The sequence below is a fragment of the Belonocnema kinseyi genome, chromosome 3 (assembly GCF_010883055.1).
Source record: "Belonocnema kinseyi isolate 2016_QV_RU_SX_M_011 chromosome 3, B_treatae_v1, whole genome shotgun sequence".
Lineage (NCBI taxonomy): Eukaryota > Metazoa > Arthropoda > Insecta > Hymenoptera > Cynipidae > Belonocnema > Belonocnema kinseyi.
The window spans coordinates 64978006-65000748 of record NC_046659.1 but is presented as its reverse complement, the minus strand read 5'-3'; the positions used below and the strand labels follow the sequence as shown (position 1 = coordinate 65000748).

The 22743-nt window shown below is 29.6% G+C and overlaps 1 protein-coding gene across 1 annotated transcript in view; it reads right to left on the bottom strand.

Moving 5' to 3' along the window:
* LOC117169534 (myophilin) overlaps nucleotides 1-12140 on the bottom strand; it is a 31343-nt gene extending 19203 nt beyond the window's left edge. The window contains exon 1 of the mRNA XM_033355956.1: nucleotides 11894-12140. Within this exon, the coding sequence (XP_033211847.1) occupies nucleotides 11894-11947 (54 nt within the window). The 5' untranslated portion in view covers nucleotides 11948-12140. The remainder of the gene's footprint in view (nucleotides 1-11893) is intronic.
* Nucleotides 12141-22743: the final 10603 nt, after the last annotated feature.

Genomic DNA, 22743 nt, shown 5'->3' with positions numbered 1-22743 from the left:
ATAAGGATGCAGTTAAAAAAATAAAATACTCAATAAATCTATAAATTATATTTAACCTTATTTATATTAAAACGTTATTGTATTTAAAATTTTCGATTTCCGCACATATATTTTGAAAGCAAATTTATTTATTTCAAATGTAAGTACTCAAGATCTGCAATTATATTTGTTTCCAATTATATAATAAATTACCAAGGTTTGTCAGATAGTTGTATACAATCGTTGTATTTTTTAAACACAAATCAATGTAATGAAAAAATTTTAATTTTAAACAAATGATCATTTAAATTGAATATTATAATTTGTATTAGTATAATATTTAATAAAATAATAAAAACAATACGTAATAATAGTTTTACTATATTTATATGATTCTTACTTGCTTCTAAGTATTTTCAATATTTATTAACAAATATTAATTCAAAATAATTAAACATTAATTATTGAACAGTATATTACATAATAATGAAATAATTAATGAGGATTTTAATCAGAATTAAATAATGATAATAGTTAATAATAAATATTATTTTGATTTGAGAGAACCGTTAAGACAATTTTCGACTACTAATTAATATGTTAAAAATTTTTTTGTAATAATTGAAAAGGTCGTGATTAAGTTATTCGTTAGAAGAGAAATTTAACAAAAATGCCTTTAAATAAGCTTTCTAAGCGAAAGAAGTTTTAAAGAGTATTCGCCGGATTTCTCTGTTTCATTTCTTTCTGAGTTATCAGTGTTCTTTTAAAAAAGAACAGAGTGTATAAAATGAATCAATCTAAATTTTATAACATTTTCCAAAATTGAAAATATCCTGAATATTATCTAATTTTAAATTGAAAGGTTTGAAATGGAATTACAATTTGAAATCAGGTTTTGACTTGCAACCTCATATTGGTTAATTAATTGTACATTCATTCAGAAATTGTTTATAAATTATAGAAGAACTTCCAACAATTCAAGTAAAAGAATAATTTTTGAATTGAAATAAAAACATTGTGCCTATACAGAAGAAGGTATTCGCCCCAAAAGTCGCTAACGGGCCTGACGTACGGCGTACAGTACCCAATACCCATTAATCTCTCTCAAAAAAACCGATGTACTACGTGTATCACGAGATCTCAAGTTGCTTGGTGTGGGTCTGGAAGAACGAGAGTGTGCGAAGAAACCTATTGTGTTAAAAATTATGTGGGGTCGCGCCCGAACGCCCTACCCTGAAACTTAAATTCAACGAACGAACGAACGAACGAAAGGCTCTTCTTGGGAGTCAACATACCTGTGCTACCTGGTGTCTCCAAAGTAAAAAGGAAAGTTGAGGCCATCACGTTCACAGTGAAAAGTAATAATAAAATTGTTGCGCCATCAAATTTCTTTCGCCTTAAATTTAGAATTGAACTTATCTTATTTCCAGAGTTTAATCACACGCTTTCATAAATTCATAATAAACTTTACCTAAATTCAGGTATATTGTTGATCAATTGAAGTTAATTTCTAAACTACAGAAAAACTAGCGCCACGTGCACTTTTTACGCGTTTATTATTTTTATTATCAATTTTTCAAATTTAAAAAATGCTTCAATTTAAAGTAATATACATTATAATTAATAATCATAAATGTAAATACATATTAAAGTAGCTACATATACTTTAATACAAATTAATTTTTTATCGGTTTCTAGTAATCTGTAACTTTCATTTAAATATTAGAAGGAATTAGGAAGAAAGAAAAAAATAATAATTTAATGTGGGATTTTGTAATGTAAGAAGATTTTATTAAGGCATTCTGGAATTCCGAGTCTTACTGATGTCTTCCATTTTTGATATTGATGCATTTTGAATATGCTTTTAACTTAAAATTCGTCAACTTGTTTAGTTTGACATGTTTACAGTTTAAAATCATGTCATTTTTGACATCTTTATGAAATAGGTATATCTTGAAGAATTTTGAATGTCTTTTTAATTAGTTCATTTTTGAAATTTTACAAAGAAAAACTCTTTAATTTTAAAAATTTATAAATAGCATTTTTTAAATTAAAAGTTAAATTTCAATTCAATTTCTTCCAAACTGAAAGAATTTCGAATGTTAATCATCAAAACTACATAAAGGTTTATTTGTTATTTTTAAAAATTAAAAACTATTCAATTTTGAAGATTTATAATGTACAGTTCTGCAATTTTGGAGAGCTACAAATAAGAACTCTTGAATTTTAAAGATTAATAAATCTAAAATATTACATTTGGATGATTTTGGAAGTTAAAAGTCAAGTTTTCAATTTCAACTTGAAGAAATGGCGAATATTCAGCATCAGAATTACAGAATATTTAATTGTAAAACTTAAAACTTGCATAACTTTTAATTACAATTTGTCAAAATTAAAAACTCTTCAAATTTCAATATTTACAATTGAAATTTCTATATTTTTGTAGAGTTAAAATTGAAATCTGTTCATTGTTAAAGATTTATAAATAAAAATTCTTAAATTTGGATGATATCGATTTTCGAAAATCAATGTTTTCAGAATTCGAATTCGAAAAACTTAAAAATTCCATAATTTTTAATTGCAAATTGCCAAAATCAAAAACTCTTTAATTTGAATGATTTATAATTAAAATTTCTACAAATTTGCAAGTGCTACCGCTGTAAACTGTTTAATTAAAAGATTTATAAATAAAAATGCTTAAACCTTGATAACTGATTTTTAGAAGAACAAAAGAGAATTCTAAATCTTTCAAAGTGAAGAAATTTTGTGCGTAAGTTATAAAAATTACAAAATTGTTAATCTAAATAATAAAAAATTGCTATTGCAAATTCTTCAATTGTGAATAGTAAAAAAGGCTGCGTCAGAAATCTTAAACTCTGCACAGAAAATTTTTGTTTTGAGAAATAGATTCTTGCTTTAATTGTTTTAAACGTAGAAAGCTTTGTTAAGTTAACAACAGGCTTCATTTGAATTTATGGCGTAAAAAAAATTAAAATGTAACAAATAAGTTATATTTTTTTCCATTCTCACGGCATAGATTTATGATTAAAATATTCTCGTCATAAAAACTTCCAGATGACCAGACCTTAATTACTTTGTCAGTATTATTGTTTTGCAAGTACCTAAATTGTTTCATCGAAACTAGTCATAAATGGCAATGGTCACTTTCACAACTGTACTTCGCAGCAACGTTACCTCGAGGGCGAGGTGCTCATTTAGCGATCATCCAAATTTGAATACAATATCGATAAAACTGATAGAATTTGGGTCACGTCTAAAACGTATCTGCATTTTGTATGCAGTTTACATCAATTACGAATTCTAAAAGGACTTTGCTCTACGTGCTGAAAATCTATCTCGGTAGGATCGTCTTAATAATACCATATATCTACATCCTGCACTCACAATCAGACACAAGGAAAACAGGACTGGCCGTAGTCAGCATTTAAAGTTATTCCAGTTTCTTACGAGGTTTCTTGTCCTTTAACAATTTAGTATGCGTTACAAGAATACTAAAGGTACAATAATTAAATGTTTTAATTCAGTAAATATAATTTAATAAACTCATGATGATTCTTTTTTATTTTTATAATGAGGAAATTTGTTCCTTTTTCTAATTTAGATGTTTCCAAATTCTGAATACTTGTGAACAATTTTCAATGCTTCCTAATTGGGATGCATCAAAAACAAATTTTGGTGTAAGGTAGGATTGTTTTTAGTTTAAGTGCTTTCATTTTCGTACACGCAAATTTGCTTCTTACCATTGCAATCTAATTTGAATTTGTATGAGTCTGGATTTTTTGCACTATATGCCAGTTAGGAAATGAACTTTGAAAAAATTGAGAAAATAGGGCTGTAAGGCCTGAAAATAATGTCTAAAGGCTTTTATGAATTTGGTCAAACATCTTATGATCCTAAATTTGAATTATAACGAAATAAATTGTATTCTTATCATTAAAAGTGGTCAGCAAAATGGTCGACACACTTTTTTTTTGCAAGGTCGTTCCATTATACATTATTCACCGAGGTAAGGACTGTGAACAGGTAATACAGCAGGCATGCGTGGCACAAGCATAGATCTTTTTTCAAATACTAATTCTGAAGGCTGCTCAACAGTTTGTCCATTTATGGCCAGTAACAGCAACAAGTTTGTACCATACATTATTTCTCGATAATCCTTCAAGTAAATCACGTCTTATGAAGCCCGAATGAAGCGATTTGCAGACCCAAACCTTGCTTGGAAACCAATTAATGTCAAGTGAGATATTAGTAGAGATCTTAAGGTGGAGAGTGATTGTGACAGAAATTGATGATTAGAGCAAGGCTGTATGTGTATCTATACCAAACTGATATTTTTAAAGTACTAATTGGGTAATTATCACTAGGTTATTTATAGAAAAGTAAATAAAAATGAGTAACCAAAAGCAATTTAATGCCATAACTTTATGTAAAGTAGAGGCAAGTGTAATCAAGAATAAGGTCGCAATACTCGAGAGACAAGGGTACTGGGACAGGAGTGACCAGAAACCTCGCCAGAAGCATTATTTTAGCATTACTCAAAACGCAAGTAATTATCTAAATGAAAGTGGACACGTTCGTTTCAATTATGTCATCATCAGAATTAATGGCGAAAATATATTAGGTATCATGATGAAAGGGTGTAGTCTTTTGTGACTTTCGGTAAGGATAGATCTTTAACAGTCTTTAGACTTTAGAGGAGTTGATCACGCTATCACGTAGAAGGAAATTTTGTCCAATTTGTGTGTATGTTTTATTTATGTATGAACAATTCAAAATTGTCAAATTTCAAGTAAAATTCTTCTGATTTGTTATAAAATACCTAACTCTAGCAGGACTTTGGACAAGTAGAAGCGAGGGGCTCTTATCTTCGAATTTCGATATATACTGATTGGACACTTTGCACCTGGTCGCAATAAATTGCAAAATAAAAATAGAAATGATCCTGCAATATAAAATCTGGTTGAACTCGAATTGAAAAATTTTTAATTTAAGAAAACAATTGCACAAAAATTGATACGCATGAAATATTTTTTATTTGCAACCTAGCCTGTATAACGAACCTTCCACAATCAATAATTGAATTATTCAATATTAAAAAATTGTAAAGCATTAACAGTGAAAGATTATATAATATAAATGATTGGAAATCTCCAAATTAAACTTCGAAATAGTATAAATCTGATGAGTGATACATTTTTTCAATTAAGAATTTCCGAAGTAGAACAACAATCCTAAATAATAGCTTTCAAAAATTAAGGAAGTTCAAAATTAAGTGTAAAAGTTTTAATCTGAAATTCATCGACAACAAAAAATCCAAAATTTTAAGGTCTTGAAAATACAACATTTCAAATATGAATTTCTTTTGAATTCACGTGAAATCTGTTGTACTTTCTGCAATTCTTTTGCAATCTTTTGATTTTAAATAGGTTTCTCTCAACGTGAATGAATTTGGTTTTTTCAAATAACAATTAATCACAAATATATTGTGTGATAGAAAACCAAAAGTCACTCAATTATGTTTTTATGAATTCTTTAGATTCTTTTGAATTCACTTGAATTCTTCTGAATTTCCTGAAAGAATTGTTGGTCCAATTGATGGCCAGGTCTGATAATATTCTGAGCTGGATTGGCTAATTATAGAAGTGTTTTTTTGCGTTGAGATATTTGAAGATAAACAATTTACCTTCTTTATATGAGAAAAAAAACATGCTTTGTTCGTGTCTTCCGAGACGCATCGATTTTACCATCTTCAAGGAGTACAGATTTACAAATAAAATTGTATGAAGTATATTGTTTATCATGTTTATGTGGAGCCAATTTTTTAATACTGGGAATCCATACAATATTATTTTTCATGGTGTATTTGTTCGCGTCTTGAAGACGCATCGATTGGCCTGTTACAGACAAATTTAATGACTTAGCAGTAATAGTTTTTTATTTTTGAAGAAAATCATTTACCTTTACAAGAAGACTTTTTTTGATATTGAGAATATAACAGTACTGTATTTGATTTAATTATAAATTAAAAAAAGATGTACCCATGGTACTTGGCAGCGATATTCTATTCAATTATTTTGAATCCTTTGAAATTATGATTACATTTTTTTCAAAGTTATCGCATGAATTTCGGTTGCTCTTTTATAGTTTGAATTAGTCCACTGTGTATAATGAAGTTTTGAAGTAAATCCAGTCAGTCACGTTCCACTGATAACAATTAAATTAATTAATCAGTGAAACGTGACTGTATTGGTTGATAGTGAAAATGATGATTTGTTATTGATTGAGATAGACAGAAGATTTGAATTCAGAATGCAAATATTAAGCAAATATAAACAAGAAATACTATCCACTCAAAATTCGAAATTTCTTTTTTTTTTATTATAAACTAAAAACATTTAGTAAAACTTTGTTGTATGTAAGAAGAGATATAAGCATATATGGTATAATTATGGATTAGAAAGTTCCAATCATCTGTCTCGGTTAAATGTAGAGAAAGACACAGATTATTGCAGAGGCAGCTGCATTATAACATGCTTTTACTTTTACGTAATAGGCATAAAATCATTTCCGCTCAAAGAAATCTTCTTTAAGACTTTAGGCAAAGATCTAGAATGAAATTAAATGTTCTTTACACAATTCATACGAAACAAAAAGCTTCTATACTCTTTATAGTTTAGTTATGGGATATGTGCAAAAGTAAAAATCAAATCGACCCATCCAAACAGTTGAATTATTTTATGACATAAGGAAGAAGATATGTTGCATGAGTCATAAAATCTATACGACTATACAGAGAGAGCCGCCGTATAAGGTAAAGTCGTTCCTCGATTTTCGCTTTCTGTTCGCCTTATTTGTGAGACCACCATCCATTTCAATTCTACTTTGAATATTTTTATCATGAGATCAAAATATTTTAGGTTATAAAGTTGCTCTAATACATTGTTCAGTATGCATTGCTTCAGTCATTTAAAATTATAAACAATATTCAAAATTAAAGGAACAAATAATTATTTCCCAAAAGAAAACTTGAGTTTGTTAAAAATGATCCCAACTTGGTTCAACTTTAACTGAAACCTAGGTCACTTTGAAACGTTTCGAACCAAGTTAAAAAAATTTTCATTAAAAAAATAAAATCTATAATAATTAAATATAAACAGAGTTCAGTACCCTTATAGAGAGTCAGGTTTTACAAAAAAATTATCATGACTTTCTAGTTAAAAGTCACAGAGATCATTATTTAAAGGTTAAAAGCATTTAGCTGTTTACGGAAATAATTGTAGTTTCTCACAGGAAAAATCAACGGAAGGAAAACGACCCAATTACCTAAATACCTTTTGTCCATTCACGAACCTAATTATAAAACGAGACTAATTGCTCATTTATACTAATCTTTTAGATTAAAAATGTGAAAAATGCTTGATTTGGATGAGAATGTTTAAAATAGATATAGATATCAATTTCAATTCAAAAAACAAAGAACTAAAAGAGACGACAAACAGAAATGACATAGACTCATGTACAGAAGGTTTTAAATGGAAAGCATGTGTGTGATTTCTTTCCGGTCGTTAGGGATTGATTTCCTCTTTGTAATGAAAAACTTTTGGCTGAGTGCGAATAATGTAGCTTTCATCAAAAATATTTGCCGATAAAATTATAAAAGTTAATAGAGGCTTGGTGCCATTAGCATGTGGGTAAACAAAGGGCCGCGAGTGATTAAAATGAAATATTTAGTCGAGAGAAAGTAAAACCAATAGGGGGTGGCAGAGGTCCATCTGCCATGTTAAACAAATTAGCCATTACAATTTCTTATTCAATTTGGATGCATAGAATTATATTATTTTCTTATTTTCAATGCAATTTACTTGCAATATTTGAATCAAATTGCTAATCAGGAATAACTATCAGGAAGTTTACCTATAAAGTAATTGAAGGCAGCCTTATCTCAAAATAAATTTTCACAGTACAATTTTAAATTTAAACATTTATAATTCTTCAAATTCAAAATGTTTGAGTTCGTATTGAATTAAATTGTTTGATTAGAGTGCACGCTCAAAAAATTAAAGCTGCACCTCTTTAAGAATGGCCCATTTTTAATTTAAATCGTTTAAAAGTTTAAAAAGTTCAAATTCTTCAACTTAAACTTGTATATGCACTCTGTAAGATTAAATTATATTCATTTTAATTTCAAATTTAAAGCGTTTGAGATGGAGCAACTTAAATTATAGATTCACAAATTTCAAACCCAACACTCTAAAATTCGAATAGTTTCTTGTAATTTATTTTTTTTTAAGTTTAATTTCAAACATTTGTGAATCTAAATATTCTATAGAAATTTTAAATTAAAAAAAATTTAATTGATATAGTTTATAGTTACAATTTTTGTAACATAAAATTAAATCTATGAATTTTTTATTTTTCCAACGGGGCTTTGGGCAATTAATAGTGTTTGACGTAATAAATAAATGAGCCAAGTTGTAATTCGAAATTGCTTAAATTGTGTAAGGCATTTGCATTAACGTTTTCGAGGTTTATGAAATTGTAAGAAAAACATAGGGATTTTTTTTATTCAAAAAACAAAATTTGTCATTTTAAAACCTGTTAAAACATATCAAGGCGTATTCATGACAAAATGTATTATTTATGACAAAATTATAACTCAATCTTTAAAATTGCACAATTCGTAACCGAGATCATGCAATTTTTTAAAATATTTTTAACAGTCAAAAACAACTTTTTAATTTTAATTGACAAATTAAAAAATATTCAACAAATCAATTAATATTTCATCTTCTTTAAAAATCGACCACTACAATTTCATGAATGCGTGTAATGATTACATTTGAAATGGGAATGAAGCTGTCAAAAAACTGGGTGTCTCCGGTAGACCTTCGCATGTAAACCGTTCGCGCAATTAATTAACGCCTGCGATTTTGAGTCAGAAAGTACAATAAGCATGCACTGCATTCCTAGTACGTATAGCGATAAGGCGTATCTTCTTTCGTCTCGAACGAGAGTAAAACTTACCGCACGATACATGCACCCATATATTTTCTTTCAAACTCAATATTTCGATATATTTACACATTCTTTAATTAAATATTTTTTATTTATTTTAATATATAAGGAAATTAAAATAAATAATATATAATACATGTGTGAATGTTGATGAAAAATAATTAATACAAAATTCTATTTCACAAAAGATACTAGTAACTCCTCATTCTAAAATTTAACTTGCTTTCGCTTTAGTTCATTATATTATAATGAGAGCACGCCTTTGCACGAAGAATTTAAACGATGTCCTGCACTTTCGCTGCATAACGTCATACGTATTTTTACAGTCTCTACGTAAAAAGCAAGCTATAAAGTAGGGTATTGAAAATGTGGAGAAAAAGCCATTTCAAAATATTAGTAAATAAATCAAATAAAAAGTATATTTATGCAAAAATTAGATGAACGAATCATAGATAGTCCAATGTAAGCTCTTTGAAACGATACATATTCATACGCAAATTATTGTTTCCAATTTCTCGTTTGACTGGATAAAACCGACCCTGGAATTTTACGATGCAATCCAGATTTTAAACTACCGCATTCCTGACTGGAATCGTGAAATTTTCTGGTATTTTTTAATCCAGTGTGGCAATTGAAGCCTTACGAAATACACAAATTCCATCAAATAAAAAGACTTCTCTTCACTCAATTTTTCAAATTCAAGTTCTATTTGAAAAAAATGAAAGTATACTTCTTAATTTTCTTTACTTTGGTGAAAAAAATTATTTTTCATATTTGAATTTGAATAAAAAACAATGTTGTCCGTTTTCAATAATTTGTATGACATGCAAACTTAAAGATAACAAACTCTTTTAACTCTTTAAAAGTGCTTCAATTTTGTTTCAAGAAAAATCCCGATAATTGGAAATGGTGAAAAATTGAATTATTATTCATAATGGCGTTGAAAGGATTTTAAAACTGAAGGATGTCACAGCATAACCATGTCCGTGCCAATTTTTTAAAAGTACGTTTTATGGATTAAAAATTATCTAAGGTTCCACCGCACACTGAGTGAAAAATTTGATTTTTTAATTATCTAAACAATTTTTTTTAATATAAAAAGTCCACAATTGTGTCCATAAATGACAAAACATACACACTTTATTTATCTCGCATTTTTAAATAAATTGTTTAAGCAATTAAAAAATGATTTATTTAATCATCTATTATTATAGTTTTCCAATGATTTTATGACGTAATAATGTTTGTGAAACATTTTAATTGTCACTTTTGAGCCTTCTATTTGTGTCGTAACCTGTTTCTGGGTTTTTCCTGCCATGATACCCTTCAACTGTTAACTATTTACAGTATTCACACGTTTTTATCAGCATTCGGAACATCTGAATTAAAAATATCCCATTTAAACTAATTTTGTTTTCTTGCACATATCCAGGTAAATTACAGGCAAAAATTAAATTTGAATTACTATACTTATTCCTAAACCACAATAATGCCATTCTTAACTTTTTTAAAAAGCTATAATTCATCTGGTTAACAGGTACAAATTAGAAAATTGCAATTATTGGTATTATTCCGCATTTAAAGTAGCTGAAATTGTACGTTTATATTTTCATAAAAAAAGGCTTAGAGATAATTTCAAAACTTTAATCTTGTATACCGTTTTTTATCTTTCAAGATCAATAAAGGAATTTCAAGGAAAGAACCAAATTTATCTTTCAATTTCAGATTGTAAAAAAAATTATTTAATGAAGAAAAGTGAGAGCCCCTTTAGACATTAAAAAATGTTTATTTCTCATGGACAATATAATCCGGGTATAAAGCATAATAAACCTTTCTCTCAAAAATATTTGTTCAATCTGAATGCTTTTCTATGTTCCTTTCTAATCTGAATCTGTTGAATCTCCAAAAAGAGTCGAGTCACGTGCAAGAAATACAATAATTACAATATCGGTTATTCGGTTAAAATTCCACCCTGTATATGATGAAAAGCTATAAGATGTTACGTTTAAGGTCCTATATTTTCGTAAGGACGGATGTGTTGTGTGTACAAGACCTGTAGGAACACCAACACAAATTGAGGTGCAAAGGAGCATACCAAAGAACAGAAGTATACCATGGCCAGCAAGTTTTGCAGGACGCTCCCTTCCTTGGCAACTGGGTCTCATTTTAATTCTCTTCCAAAGAGGACTTAAACGTATATGCTTGCTCTGACCTGCATTACCTAACTCGTTATTTTTCCAAATTTGTAACACCCTCGCCCTTCTTTGTCAACAGGTGTTCGCTTCTTTATGCTCCGTCTCATAAGTTCGAATCGAATTTCATATTTTGTATTTTTATTAGCCAATTTGATAAGTTCAAGTTTATATTTTAATAATAAGTCAATTTAGCATTAATTTTAATTTCCTTTGATTGATGAAGCTGCATATAATGAAAAGCTGAATAATTCGTTCAGAGTTCAAACTAACTAAAAATGTTATATGTATCGAAAAATCAAAGAAACCTATAATCGGCGCAGATTTCAAATAGCAACAGCGCGGGAAAACATCCCTATCCCTGAATTCCGGGAAAAGTAGGTCAGGGAGGAGCGCCAGCGCAAGATTTCTGCACATTGGAAGGGTCAGGGGTTTGCAATGATAAATTATTTAAAAGAAATTCCTTTCCAAATACAGGTCAAAAAAACATCACAATAAATGTGATATTTGAAGACATTATTTCACTAGAAACTGCATACGATTCAAAAAATTGTTTGCGAACAATTAACTCCCAATTAGTTACAGAATGAAATCAATTGATAATTATTTCCAAAGCCTTTATAACTCAATTACAATGAAATGTTATTTAAATGATCTATCAATATTAAAAGTTTCCTTTTTTTTACCTTACGTTGAGCCTCAGCTGCAAATCCAGACTTAGTAGCCCTGTTACAAGCCATGATGCTTCAGATGCACAATACTTTTTAGCACGAGAATATGGAAAATTTGTACAGGTGGCTGTTATCTCACACGACTTTTATACTTTTGTAAAATACCACAAGCTGTTCACGCTTCGATAGCGGTAGTTGGACTGATCCCTCGAGCAAGTTGAAGCGCTTGAACCGGCAACGACGTCTGGAACTGGAAACTCCCCGCCCATTGGCTGGCTGAAGGATGGTTGCTGGTATCGCTGGCTATTGAGTTTTGGAAATGCCACGTGACCTCCGTTCTCCAGTTGGGCCCGCAGGTGACGTCATCTGCTCATTCTGTCATCACCACTCGGCATCTCTTTGCGAGTTTTAAGCGATGTTTGAAGACCTAGTGCCCAAGGCTTTAAATAATTCTAGCCGACATTAAAATTCTTCATCCTTTTGCCTTCAAATTTGCAGAATATATTAAATATGCAGAGTTCGTGCATTCGTGGTAATGAGTCTCATCACACGGTTTGCAAACAGGAAGTTCTGGAATTCAGTATAAGAACTGCTTGAGGGGTTCTGTATAAGAGAAGGTAGTTGTGGTTCCCATGGTTTGTGTGGGACCATAGAGAAAAAGTGAAGATTATTTGAAATTTATACGGTACTTGCTTTTTATGTTTTATGATTATTTTAAACTAGTTTTATGGGAATTATTTTTGATCTATTGAATAGTAAGGTGGACCTAAAGCAGCAATTATTTTGTATTTCAAAAATCCTTGGGGCCTAAAAGTTTGCGTGTGTTACAAATAGTTTATTCTGAACATTTTGTTCGATAAACACAAAAACAGGTTTTCTAAACTGGCCAAAAATATCTAAAATTAACACTTTTCTTTTTTGTTATTGTAAATACCATTATAATTAATGAAAACACTATTAAAAATAGAGTCATCGTAGCTCAGATGGTATTGTGATTGTCTCATGTTCGAACACTGGTCACTGCAGCCTTGGTAGCCATGTTGACGCGCGGCTCACCAGTTTGAGCGCATCTAAGGGCGTGCGACGGTTGAATCTCGCGCTTGACGCTCGATAATGGGTTACCTCGCGCTTCGCGCTCGTATATTTATTCTTTGCATTTGTAATGCTTGAATAAAACTTTATCAATAAGATCTCTTTTAGATGGCAGTATTTTTATGCGTCATACACAGGTTTTGTTGAATCTTTTTTCCCGTAAATTTCGTCATTTTTCCACACATTTTTTTATAATTTTTATTTTCAATGTTATTTTTCGCGAAGAAAACAAATAGTACGCGTGCTATCAACAAGTGATTTTTACCGAAATTGTAAATCTTTTTTGGGATAACAATTTTGGTTGATTCATCTTTTTTCGTATCCGATATAGTTTGACCACAAAATGGAATTTTTGATTTTTTATTATTTTTTGTGCAATCAAATTTTGAATTTTCGAGTTTCCAAGAAAATCCAAAAATTTGTTATGATAACCTTGTAGGGCTTTCACAAATCAATGTTCTTCCTTTCTTGACTTTTTTTCATATCATGCGTTTTTTGGCTTCAAATTTTGATTTTGGGTTGATGAAAAAAATTTTTTAAATACTATAACACTGAGAATTTTCTTTTCATTAAAAAAAGTAATTGGGATAAATTGTTTGTCCTTTCTAATGCTATAAATAGCCGTACATAGAATTTTCAAATTCAGAAAAAAGTGGTCTCAAAAATGTTCAAAATGCGCTCACTTTTTCAATTTTTATCAAAAATGGCTGGTTAACGAAATTGTCCTTTCTTTTCGGACCTCAAAAAAGTGTGACAAGGATGGTTTTGATTCGTTCATTTTTTCGAGAGTTATCGTGTTTACGGACGGCCGGAACGGACGGACTGACAAACAGACAGACGCCATCGTAAAAACTTGATTTTCGAATTCAGGGGGTCTTGAAACGTGGAGGTCCGTAGAAAAACAGTGGTGTCAAATTTCGGACAATTCTAATACTTTCTCAATCATAAAGGATGAGAATGTAAAAAAGTAAAATAAAATAGGTTTTTTAGAAAAATTAAAGATTTAGTCGATTTTTGACATATTTTCAGTCGCAATACGCTTGGAATAGCTGGATTATTTGTTATCAGACTGAAATTTTCAGAATAAATTACTTGTAGCATAAACATACTTGAAAGCCCCGCAGACTATTGAGATTCTAGCAATTTGCTTTTTCGGCCCGCCCAATTGTATATAGGGTTGCCCAAAGAACAAGACGTCTCGAATTTTGGTGCGACAACTCCTATTTACCTAAGTTCCGAAAAAGTGAATCCTTTTTGCTCTCATAAGGGTAACACGAGAGAAACACACATACTTTAATCAATAATTTTTTATTTCAACCCATCTGAGCCCATTTTATAGTGTCGCAAAAATTACATATACCGCATGCAAGTGCAACAAGGATTTTGCATATAATGTTAACCTTAATTACACAGCTTTTTTCTCATTTTTTCACGTATCCTCATGAACGAATAAGATGAAAAATTGTATGTATTTTCAGTTATTTTTTATTTATTTAAACGATTTTTATTCATTTAAATAATTTTCTTACCATAGAATATTGTGAATTAAGAGTATTTTATTAATTTTATGATCTCTTCTTCATGAAGTTAAAGAGTTTATATTTTTGTTTTGTTTGTTATTTGTTTTAGCAATTTTAATAAAATATTACTTTCCACACAAAAACTTAATTTTTAAACTTATATTTCTTATTGTTTCAAACATTTTTATTTCCGTAAAAAAAATGATTATCTGATAATATCACGGATTAATGGTATTTCCGGATAGTTTTCTCATAATTTATTAATTGTAAGAGTGAATTTAACATTGTATTTGACTATTTATATTGTATAAACAACGGAGAATTATTTAAATTCAACTTTTGACAGGAAAAAGTTAGATAAACATAGTTTTTGCTATTTTCCCACAAGTTCCATTACTTTGTCCTCATTCTTAGTTTTTTTAAACTTACAGGTGATTTTTCAAACGCTTTTCGTTCGCTCAAACGAGTCCTGACATTTTCAATGCCAGTCACAGGGACCGCGAATATGTACCAAATTAGCGATACATGTACCAAAATCTCGGTACGAATACCCGGATTTTTTCGGTAATAACAGCGAACCTGGAAAAGTAGCTATTTGTACCGAATTTTCTGTACAAATAGCCGCATTTTTGGATACGTTAAGACACTCGATTAGGTCATAGCTATAAGAAATAACCATATTATGAGATACTGAATTGTTTAAAGATACAAATATGTTAAGACAATTCGCAGTAACCCAGATGAAAAAGTCATACATAATATTACACAAAGATTTCGGATAGATTCAAAAGATTTCACAAGGATTTAATAAAGATTTTAATAATATTTCAAAGATTACATAAAGAATTCACAAAGATTTAAAATATTTCGGATAGATTTCAAAGATTTCTATTATTTCAGAAAGATTTCAATGATTTTTTTAATATTTCGCTCAGATTTCACACAGATTTTAAAGAGACCACAAATATTTAAATAATTTCCAAAAGATTTCAAAAAGATTTGAATAATTACACAATAATAAGAAAATATTTCAAGTAATTTGTTTAAAGATTTTTGTTACATTTAAAAGATTTCACAAAAGCTTCTATTATTTTATAAGAACTTCTGTTATTTTACAAAGATTTCAAATAGATTTCAATGATTTGCCAAATATTTCGGAAAGATCTAAAAGAGTTCACAAAGACTTAAATGATTTTCCAACAATTTTTAAAATATTTAAAATTTCACGAACTGTACCAAAAATTTTAAATATTTCGCAAAGTTTTCACAAAGATTTGATAAAAGATGAAATGTTTTCTCAAAGATTTTACAAAGATTTCAAAGATTTTTCCAAAGATTTTTTCAAAAATTGAACAAAGCAGCAAAGAATTAAAAGATTTATAGTTTCAAGTATCCGATGAATAAATCATTTAATTACAGAGGACATATCAATATTTTTTCCCTCCGTGGTCGATTTCTAGGATTGGGGGGGGGGGTTGTCCCTCTGCCCCAAAGGTTCTGCCGCCTCTGGTTTTTTGTCAAGTTATTTCTATGGGAAAGTTTATGAGGTTGGCGGCGCCTCTCAAGATTATATAGTAAAGTAAAAAATATACATTCACTTTTTTAGGAACTTTAGAAAATAGGGGAGATGCCAAAAATAAATGGACACTTTGTGCTTTTTTTGGGACACACTATTATATATCGAAAAAAATAAAGTTTGAGCATGAAATTGTACTTGACAGGTATCATCATATATGCACCAATGTGTGTCAGATATAGAACCATCAGTGATTCAGAGAGACAGATGGTTGGATGAGAAATGAAAACATACATCTGTGTCCAAATAAATAGTATTCGCATACATATACTCGTTTGCAAGTATGGATCGTCGATTTTACGGGAATTTGATCATGATCGGCCTTCACAGGAAGCTTTAAACCTTGATGTGACAAACACACAAGAGCCATTTTATACGAAAAGTGTATGTAAATTAGTAAACAAGAAAACTGAATGTATATTAGTTTTAGGTCGAGTATTGCGCATTCCGGCATACTATGCTGTATTTTAATTCTCTCTTCCGTCATAGTTTATCATCAACGTACTGTCTTTTATCGGTGGGATTATAACAAATTTCAAAGAATTCAAGATCAATCTCAACAAGTGAAACAATTTAACTCCGGCCAACTATGCCGGAATAGAAAATTATCGGGTGAACCTTGTGACACGTGGAAAGGGTGAATTGTCTGACCGAACTCACGCTTGAATTATAAAGAATTCGAAAGAATTTATAATGAATTCTAAAAAACTCAAGTGTAATTCAAACCCCTTTAAAAAATCATCTCCAACTGGATATGTCGGAATATAAAATGAAAGGATACGCGCCTATTGAGTACCAATCTTATTACGTCAATGAGATCAATTTTTTTGATTACTTCAGTGTTTGGGATAGTACCCATGGAGGAATGTGACAATCCTCTTTGCTATCCTACATATAATCCTGCGATTCAAAATTGTAAAATTGTAAGAATTAGTTTGACAAAATGATTTTTATATTTATACCATAAATAGTCTGGCATGATAAATTTCCACCGTACAAGATTTCCATTTTTCACACATGAAAAGTCTTTTGATTAAAATGATCACTTTGTAAGAATTAAGAATGAACTTTTGAGATAAAAATGATTTATAACACATATTTAAAAAGCTTGGAGTCAAGTTTCGTTCCAGAGGGGAGCACGCATGAAATAAATTCCTCATTCCGCTTAAATGAAATTCTTCCAAGCTGAGCGATGCGATTAAGCCTAAAAAGATATCCTCTTACTTCAGAAGCAGGTATTTTTTTAACATAAAGATTATCCTCTTGACTGATATTATTTTAATATGGGGTAGTCAGTACGCGTGAAAATCGAAAAGTTAATAATATCATGTCCATGAAATATTATACGTTTTTTGTCTTTAGATGAATAAAGCTCTTAATTATAGGGTTTTATTAGCGTATTTTAGCTAATAATATCCGATCTGTCAATTATAATTAGTTTTTGTTTGTATCAATAAAAATAGATCCGATTAAAAATGAGTAAATGTAATGTGGTAACGTGTCCCTGATCAAATTGTTAAGCACATTCTAATTAGAATTAATTGCAGAAATACAAAAATTAAGTTTTTGTCTTGTTTTCAATTATAGTTTCAGAGTTGAAGGTTGACAGGAAAGATCTAGATAACTAACATTTTTGCGAAAATGAGCTTATTCCATTAAAAAATTCTTTAAAAAATCAAATAAAAACATTTGAGCGTAATAATAATATTTTCTTTTCTTTACGATATTTTTTAAAGTGATTATCGTTTAATGAAAAAATGTCTCCTTTTTGTAGTTCTTTCATCAAATAATCGTCTATCTCAGTGCTTGGATTTTCTCGGAGCAGAATAATTTATTTGTATAAAAATTTGTTATTCTTATTTAGGTTCCTCGTATCTCGAGAGCAATTTATTTTTGTTGAAAATTGAAAATATAATTTTTAATCGCTACCAAAAACCGATTTTCAAAATCTATTTTATTGCAACCTAAAAATGCTTGGACGATTTACTCGTAATTGCTTCACTTTTTTAGATAAAAATTTCGTTGCCCTCATTCACAAACTCAATACCTCGGGAGTAAGTTTTTATTTTTTATTTAAAATGAGGATTACATTACATATCACAAACCGCAAGCTAATCTGTTGCAATTTGTGGTCAGTGTCACTTTGGAATTGTCAGATGACATATTAATCTCTTGTAAAATTGATAAATATTACTAATAAACTTTGTTTGGGCTTACAAAATAGTGCACTGTCGAAATGGACGCAGAACTAGTTCTACGTGTTGACGCTCTATCAGTTTACTTAATTGTAATCACTTATTATAAATTTCCCTAATTTTTTATGTCGTATAGTAAACAGAACAGTTTTTTATTAATTTAATGAATTGAAGTTTAATTTCCATAATTAAATTCATTAATAATTGAAGATAATTCAATGCACTTTAAGGCTTAAGAATTTAATGACATTTTAAGTGTCTATTTGACCAAAATATCCGATTTAGAAGCACGAAAAAAAAGTACACTAAGATTCAGTGTCATCAGATAACACAGTTTTGTCATTAGAAGAAACAGACTTTGAAATTGAAATAAAAAAATATTATTAGAAACATTTACTTCTTATCTGTAAAACACCTAATTGTCCTAATTAAAAGATTAATCCAATCTAAGCACATATTCTTCAAATTATAAATTTTTTACTACATAACCTTACCCTCACAGCAATAGGATATACCGGGATATCCCATTTGATCCCATTTATCTCCCAAGTAGTCCCAAGGATATCTCAGGGATAACCCGTCGGATATCCCACAAGGCGGAAATTTGGATATCCCAGGAATAATCCCCAGGATAGCCTAGATATCCCTGGGACGTTTCGAAAATATTCAAATGTCTTAAGTATAGTATATAGAAAATCAATTTATATCCTACTTGGGACATTTGAATATCCCGGAAACGTTCCAGGGATATCCTGGATATTCTGGGGTTATCCCTGGAATACCAAATTTCCGCCTTGCGGGATATCCGACAGGTTATCCCTGGGATATCCTTTGGACAACCAGGGAGATGAATGGGATTAATTGGGATTCCTGGTATATCCTATTTCTGTGAGGGTATCATCCGGTAAAACAAAAGTAATTTACATTCAAATGTTTTTAAAAATTAATCTATATAATTAACTTCCTGTGTAAAAATATGACGAAAATACGAATTATTAGGATAAATAAGACCCATAAAATTCCATGAAATCTTTGACATTTCCTGAAATCCTTGAAAATTTAATAAAATACCTTGAGATCCGGCTTTAAATCCCCTTAAACTAACTGAAATCCTCGGAATCTTGATAAAAATCGTTAAAATCCTTAAAAGGGTTAGTTTCATCTTTTTAATTATCCTACAATTTTAGGACCTATTAAATTATTACATATATCTCCATAAATTCTATAGAAACTACTTTAAAACTGCATGAACATTTTTTCGAATCCCTTATAAAATCATTAAATCTCTGAAAAATTTCTTGGAATTAAAGTTCCTTCGAATCTTTTTAAAAATATTCAATATCTGTACAAAAATTTTAATCTTTGGAAATACCTTAAAATATTATAAAATATCTTCCAATCTTTGAAATTCTACGAGATATCTCAATTCTTGTGAATAAATTCTTTAAAATCCATTAAAATATGATAAAATCCTGTAAATTCTATTAAATCTGACAATATTCTTCGAAATAAGTAAAGTCCTAGGAAATCCTTTGACACCCTGGGAAATTCATTAAACTGCCTTATTGAGAGTCTTTAAAATCCCTTAAAATTGTTTAAATTTCCGGAAGTCTTATCAAATTCCTTGGAATTAGTTTGAAAGCCTCTGAAGTATTTTGAAATGTCCTGCAATCACTGTAAATTTTGAAGTAAATTTATAAATCCTTTATGAAATCCATCCAAATCTTTCGAAACTCTTTAAAATCAAAGGGAATTTTTGAAATTCTGTACAGTTACCTAAAATATTTTAAAATTTCTTCAAATTATTGAAGTCTTACGAAAATCCTTAATTCTTGTAAAGTTCTTTGGCATTTTCTGAAGTCGCTTGAAATCAATAAAAACCCAAAAATCTTTAAAATTTCTATGAAATCCTTAAGAATTCTTATTAAGTTTGAGAAATTCTTTGCAATGCAATTAATTTTTTTTTATTTTCTAAATACCTTGAAGTATTTAAAATAATATTAAACTCTAGGCCGACCCCTTCTTTAAATATACAATAGTAACACAAAATAAGGGCGTGAAAAAAATGAACAAATTAATAATCTTAATCTACTAATTATTTTTTGAATTAATTCTATTATGAAGAATCATAATGATAAAATTTTGATCTTCATATTTTAAGCCTCGAGAAGCAACGATCTAGTTGTTATTTTAGCTATAAAAAAACTGTAAATGGTTTATACTAATATAAAAAATGTGACACTAAATACAAAAAATTTAAATTATGTAATACGAGTGTACTGCCTTATCTCGCCAATCATTATTTTTATACTACCCATGTGGAAAAATCTTCTGTCGCTGGTCTGGCCTAGAACACACCGTACGATTTCCACTCTTGACGCTGACTAGAATCTAGATGGTCTGGCCTAGGTCTAGCCAGAAGTGTAACGTTTTTTTTTTTTGGCTAATTCCAGGCCAGACCGTACGCAGTCAGCCGCTAGTTATTGGTTGGTCGCCATTAACCACTAAATAGTTGGAGATCGTTCTGTCGCTGGCTGGACTCCCTTTATTTTTAATAATGACTTGGAAATAGACATTTTAACTGTAAGCGTATTTAGCTAATCAACACCGAGCGGGGACTAGACCAAGTTTTCATGATTATAAGAAAACGAGTTTTCTTTTGATGTGAATTTCTTACACTGTAAAAACTAGAGATTTCTTTTTTTATGGTATCATTTTTTTGTCCTGTTTTCTAATATAGTAACTTATTCATGCTGTTATTTTCAATGAGAAACAAATGAATCTGGGTTCCCACCAGTGGTATCATTTTAAAGCCTCTCGAGACTGTTTTTTCTGAGTCTTATTGTAATACCTGAAACTAGTCCTAAAATAATACTTTGTTTTTACATTGTATTTTCTATTATCTGAGTCTGTCCTGGACCAGACCAGACATTCTAGACTATAGAGTGTCTGGATAGAGTCAACCTTGAACCAGACCTGACACCATACTGTCATGAAATTTTGCCAAATCGGGATTGTAATTGATATTAATAAAAAAAGGAAGTTGTATGTTGGTCTAAAATACCTTTCTTTCCATTCAATTTGAAATCGAATAATTCCAGCTTATTGACTTTCGTCCATATAATGAAGTGTATACATTTTTCAAAATTTGTAATCTATATATTATATAAATATAACAAAAGATTGGTGGAGAATATAAATATAAGATGAAAGTTGAAAAGTGCATTTCTGATGGAGGACAATGCACAGTGCAGTCAAGCAATGCGCATCAAGGTCGAGGCCACATACATGAAAGCACTTCTTACGGTCATGGACGCATCACTGAGCATTCACGTATACTTCTGCGTTTGCGATTCATGGGTGCGGTATAAGTATAAAGGGTATCAGACACCAGGTATCAAAAAATGTATCTTAAATTTCTTATAAAAAAAATTATATATAATTAATTGTAATCCCATTAAGACTTGCATATGAAAATTGTACAAAAATGTGTATACAAAATAAAAAAAAAACAACTAATATAGTGCGGTTTTCTACTAAAACCCTTTTTTTAAAGGTCCTGATGTGAATTTCAAATTTGCTATAAATTACTACAAACCGTCGCAGAAATATTTTTGAAAAAAATTCAATAAGTGGTTTTTGTATATAGTTTGACCCTTCCATTCAAATTTTAGAACAAAATACCGAACAAAAAATTAAACTAGACAAAGTTCTGAGAAAATAAAAAAGAACCTCTTATCTTGAATCTTCAGTAGGTGTTGAGTTATGATCGTTCAAAGTAACTAATTTTTTAAAAAGAGGATGAAAAAGAAAATTCTGAAGTTTGCATCTGTATTTTGGAAACTGTTAATTTTACAAAAAATTTTCTCCCGAAATTGCTCTTTTTTGCCTATTTGTCAGAGAAAACTACTCGTGTTCAGTTTTTTCAAAATAACTCGTATATGAATAAAGCAATATAGATAACGCCACAGGAAAAATTGTAGTCCAGGATATTGTGCAAAAATAAATATAAATTAACCTATTAGCTCCCATATAGGTCACGAGTTATGACCGCAGAACTTTGGCCTTTTCCATGAGGAAAACTCTGTCTGTCCTAATTATTGAATGGTTGTTTGAATAATACTCTTTACATCATAATATTTGTGCACTTTTTATAAAATCAACCTTTTAGAAGATCTATTATTAGCATTGAATGAAGGAGAAACAATAATTTAATCATTTAGAAATTGTTTACATATTATTAGCAACATTTAATAAATCAAATAATAATAATTTTATTACAATAAATAAAAAAGCGTTTAAGCGGGAAAGAAGAATGAAATAATGGACTTCAGAAATCGTGTTTTTTAATCCTTTATTATCAACATTTAACAATAATATTGTTTTGTCCGTGATGAATAGTTTATAAATAATTAGTTGGCATTTCAAACATAAATTAATGAATTGTTGTAAAACTTATCTCTTAAATAACGCGTCTTATAA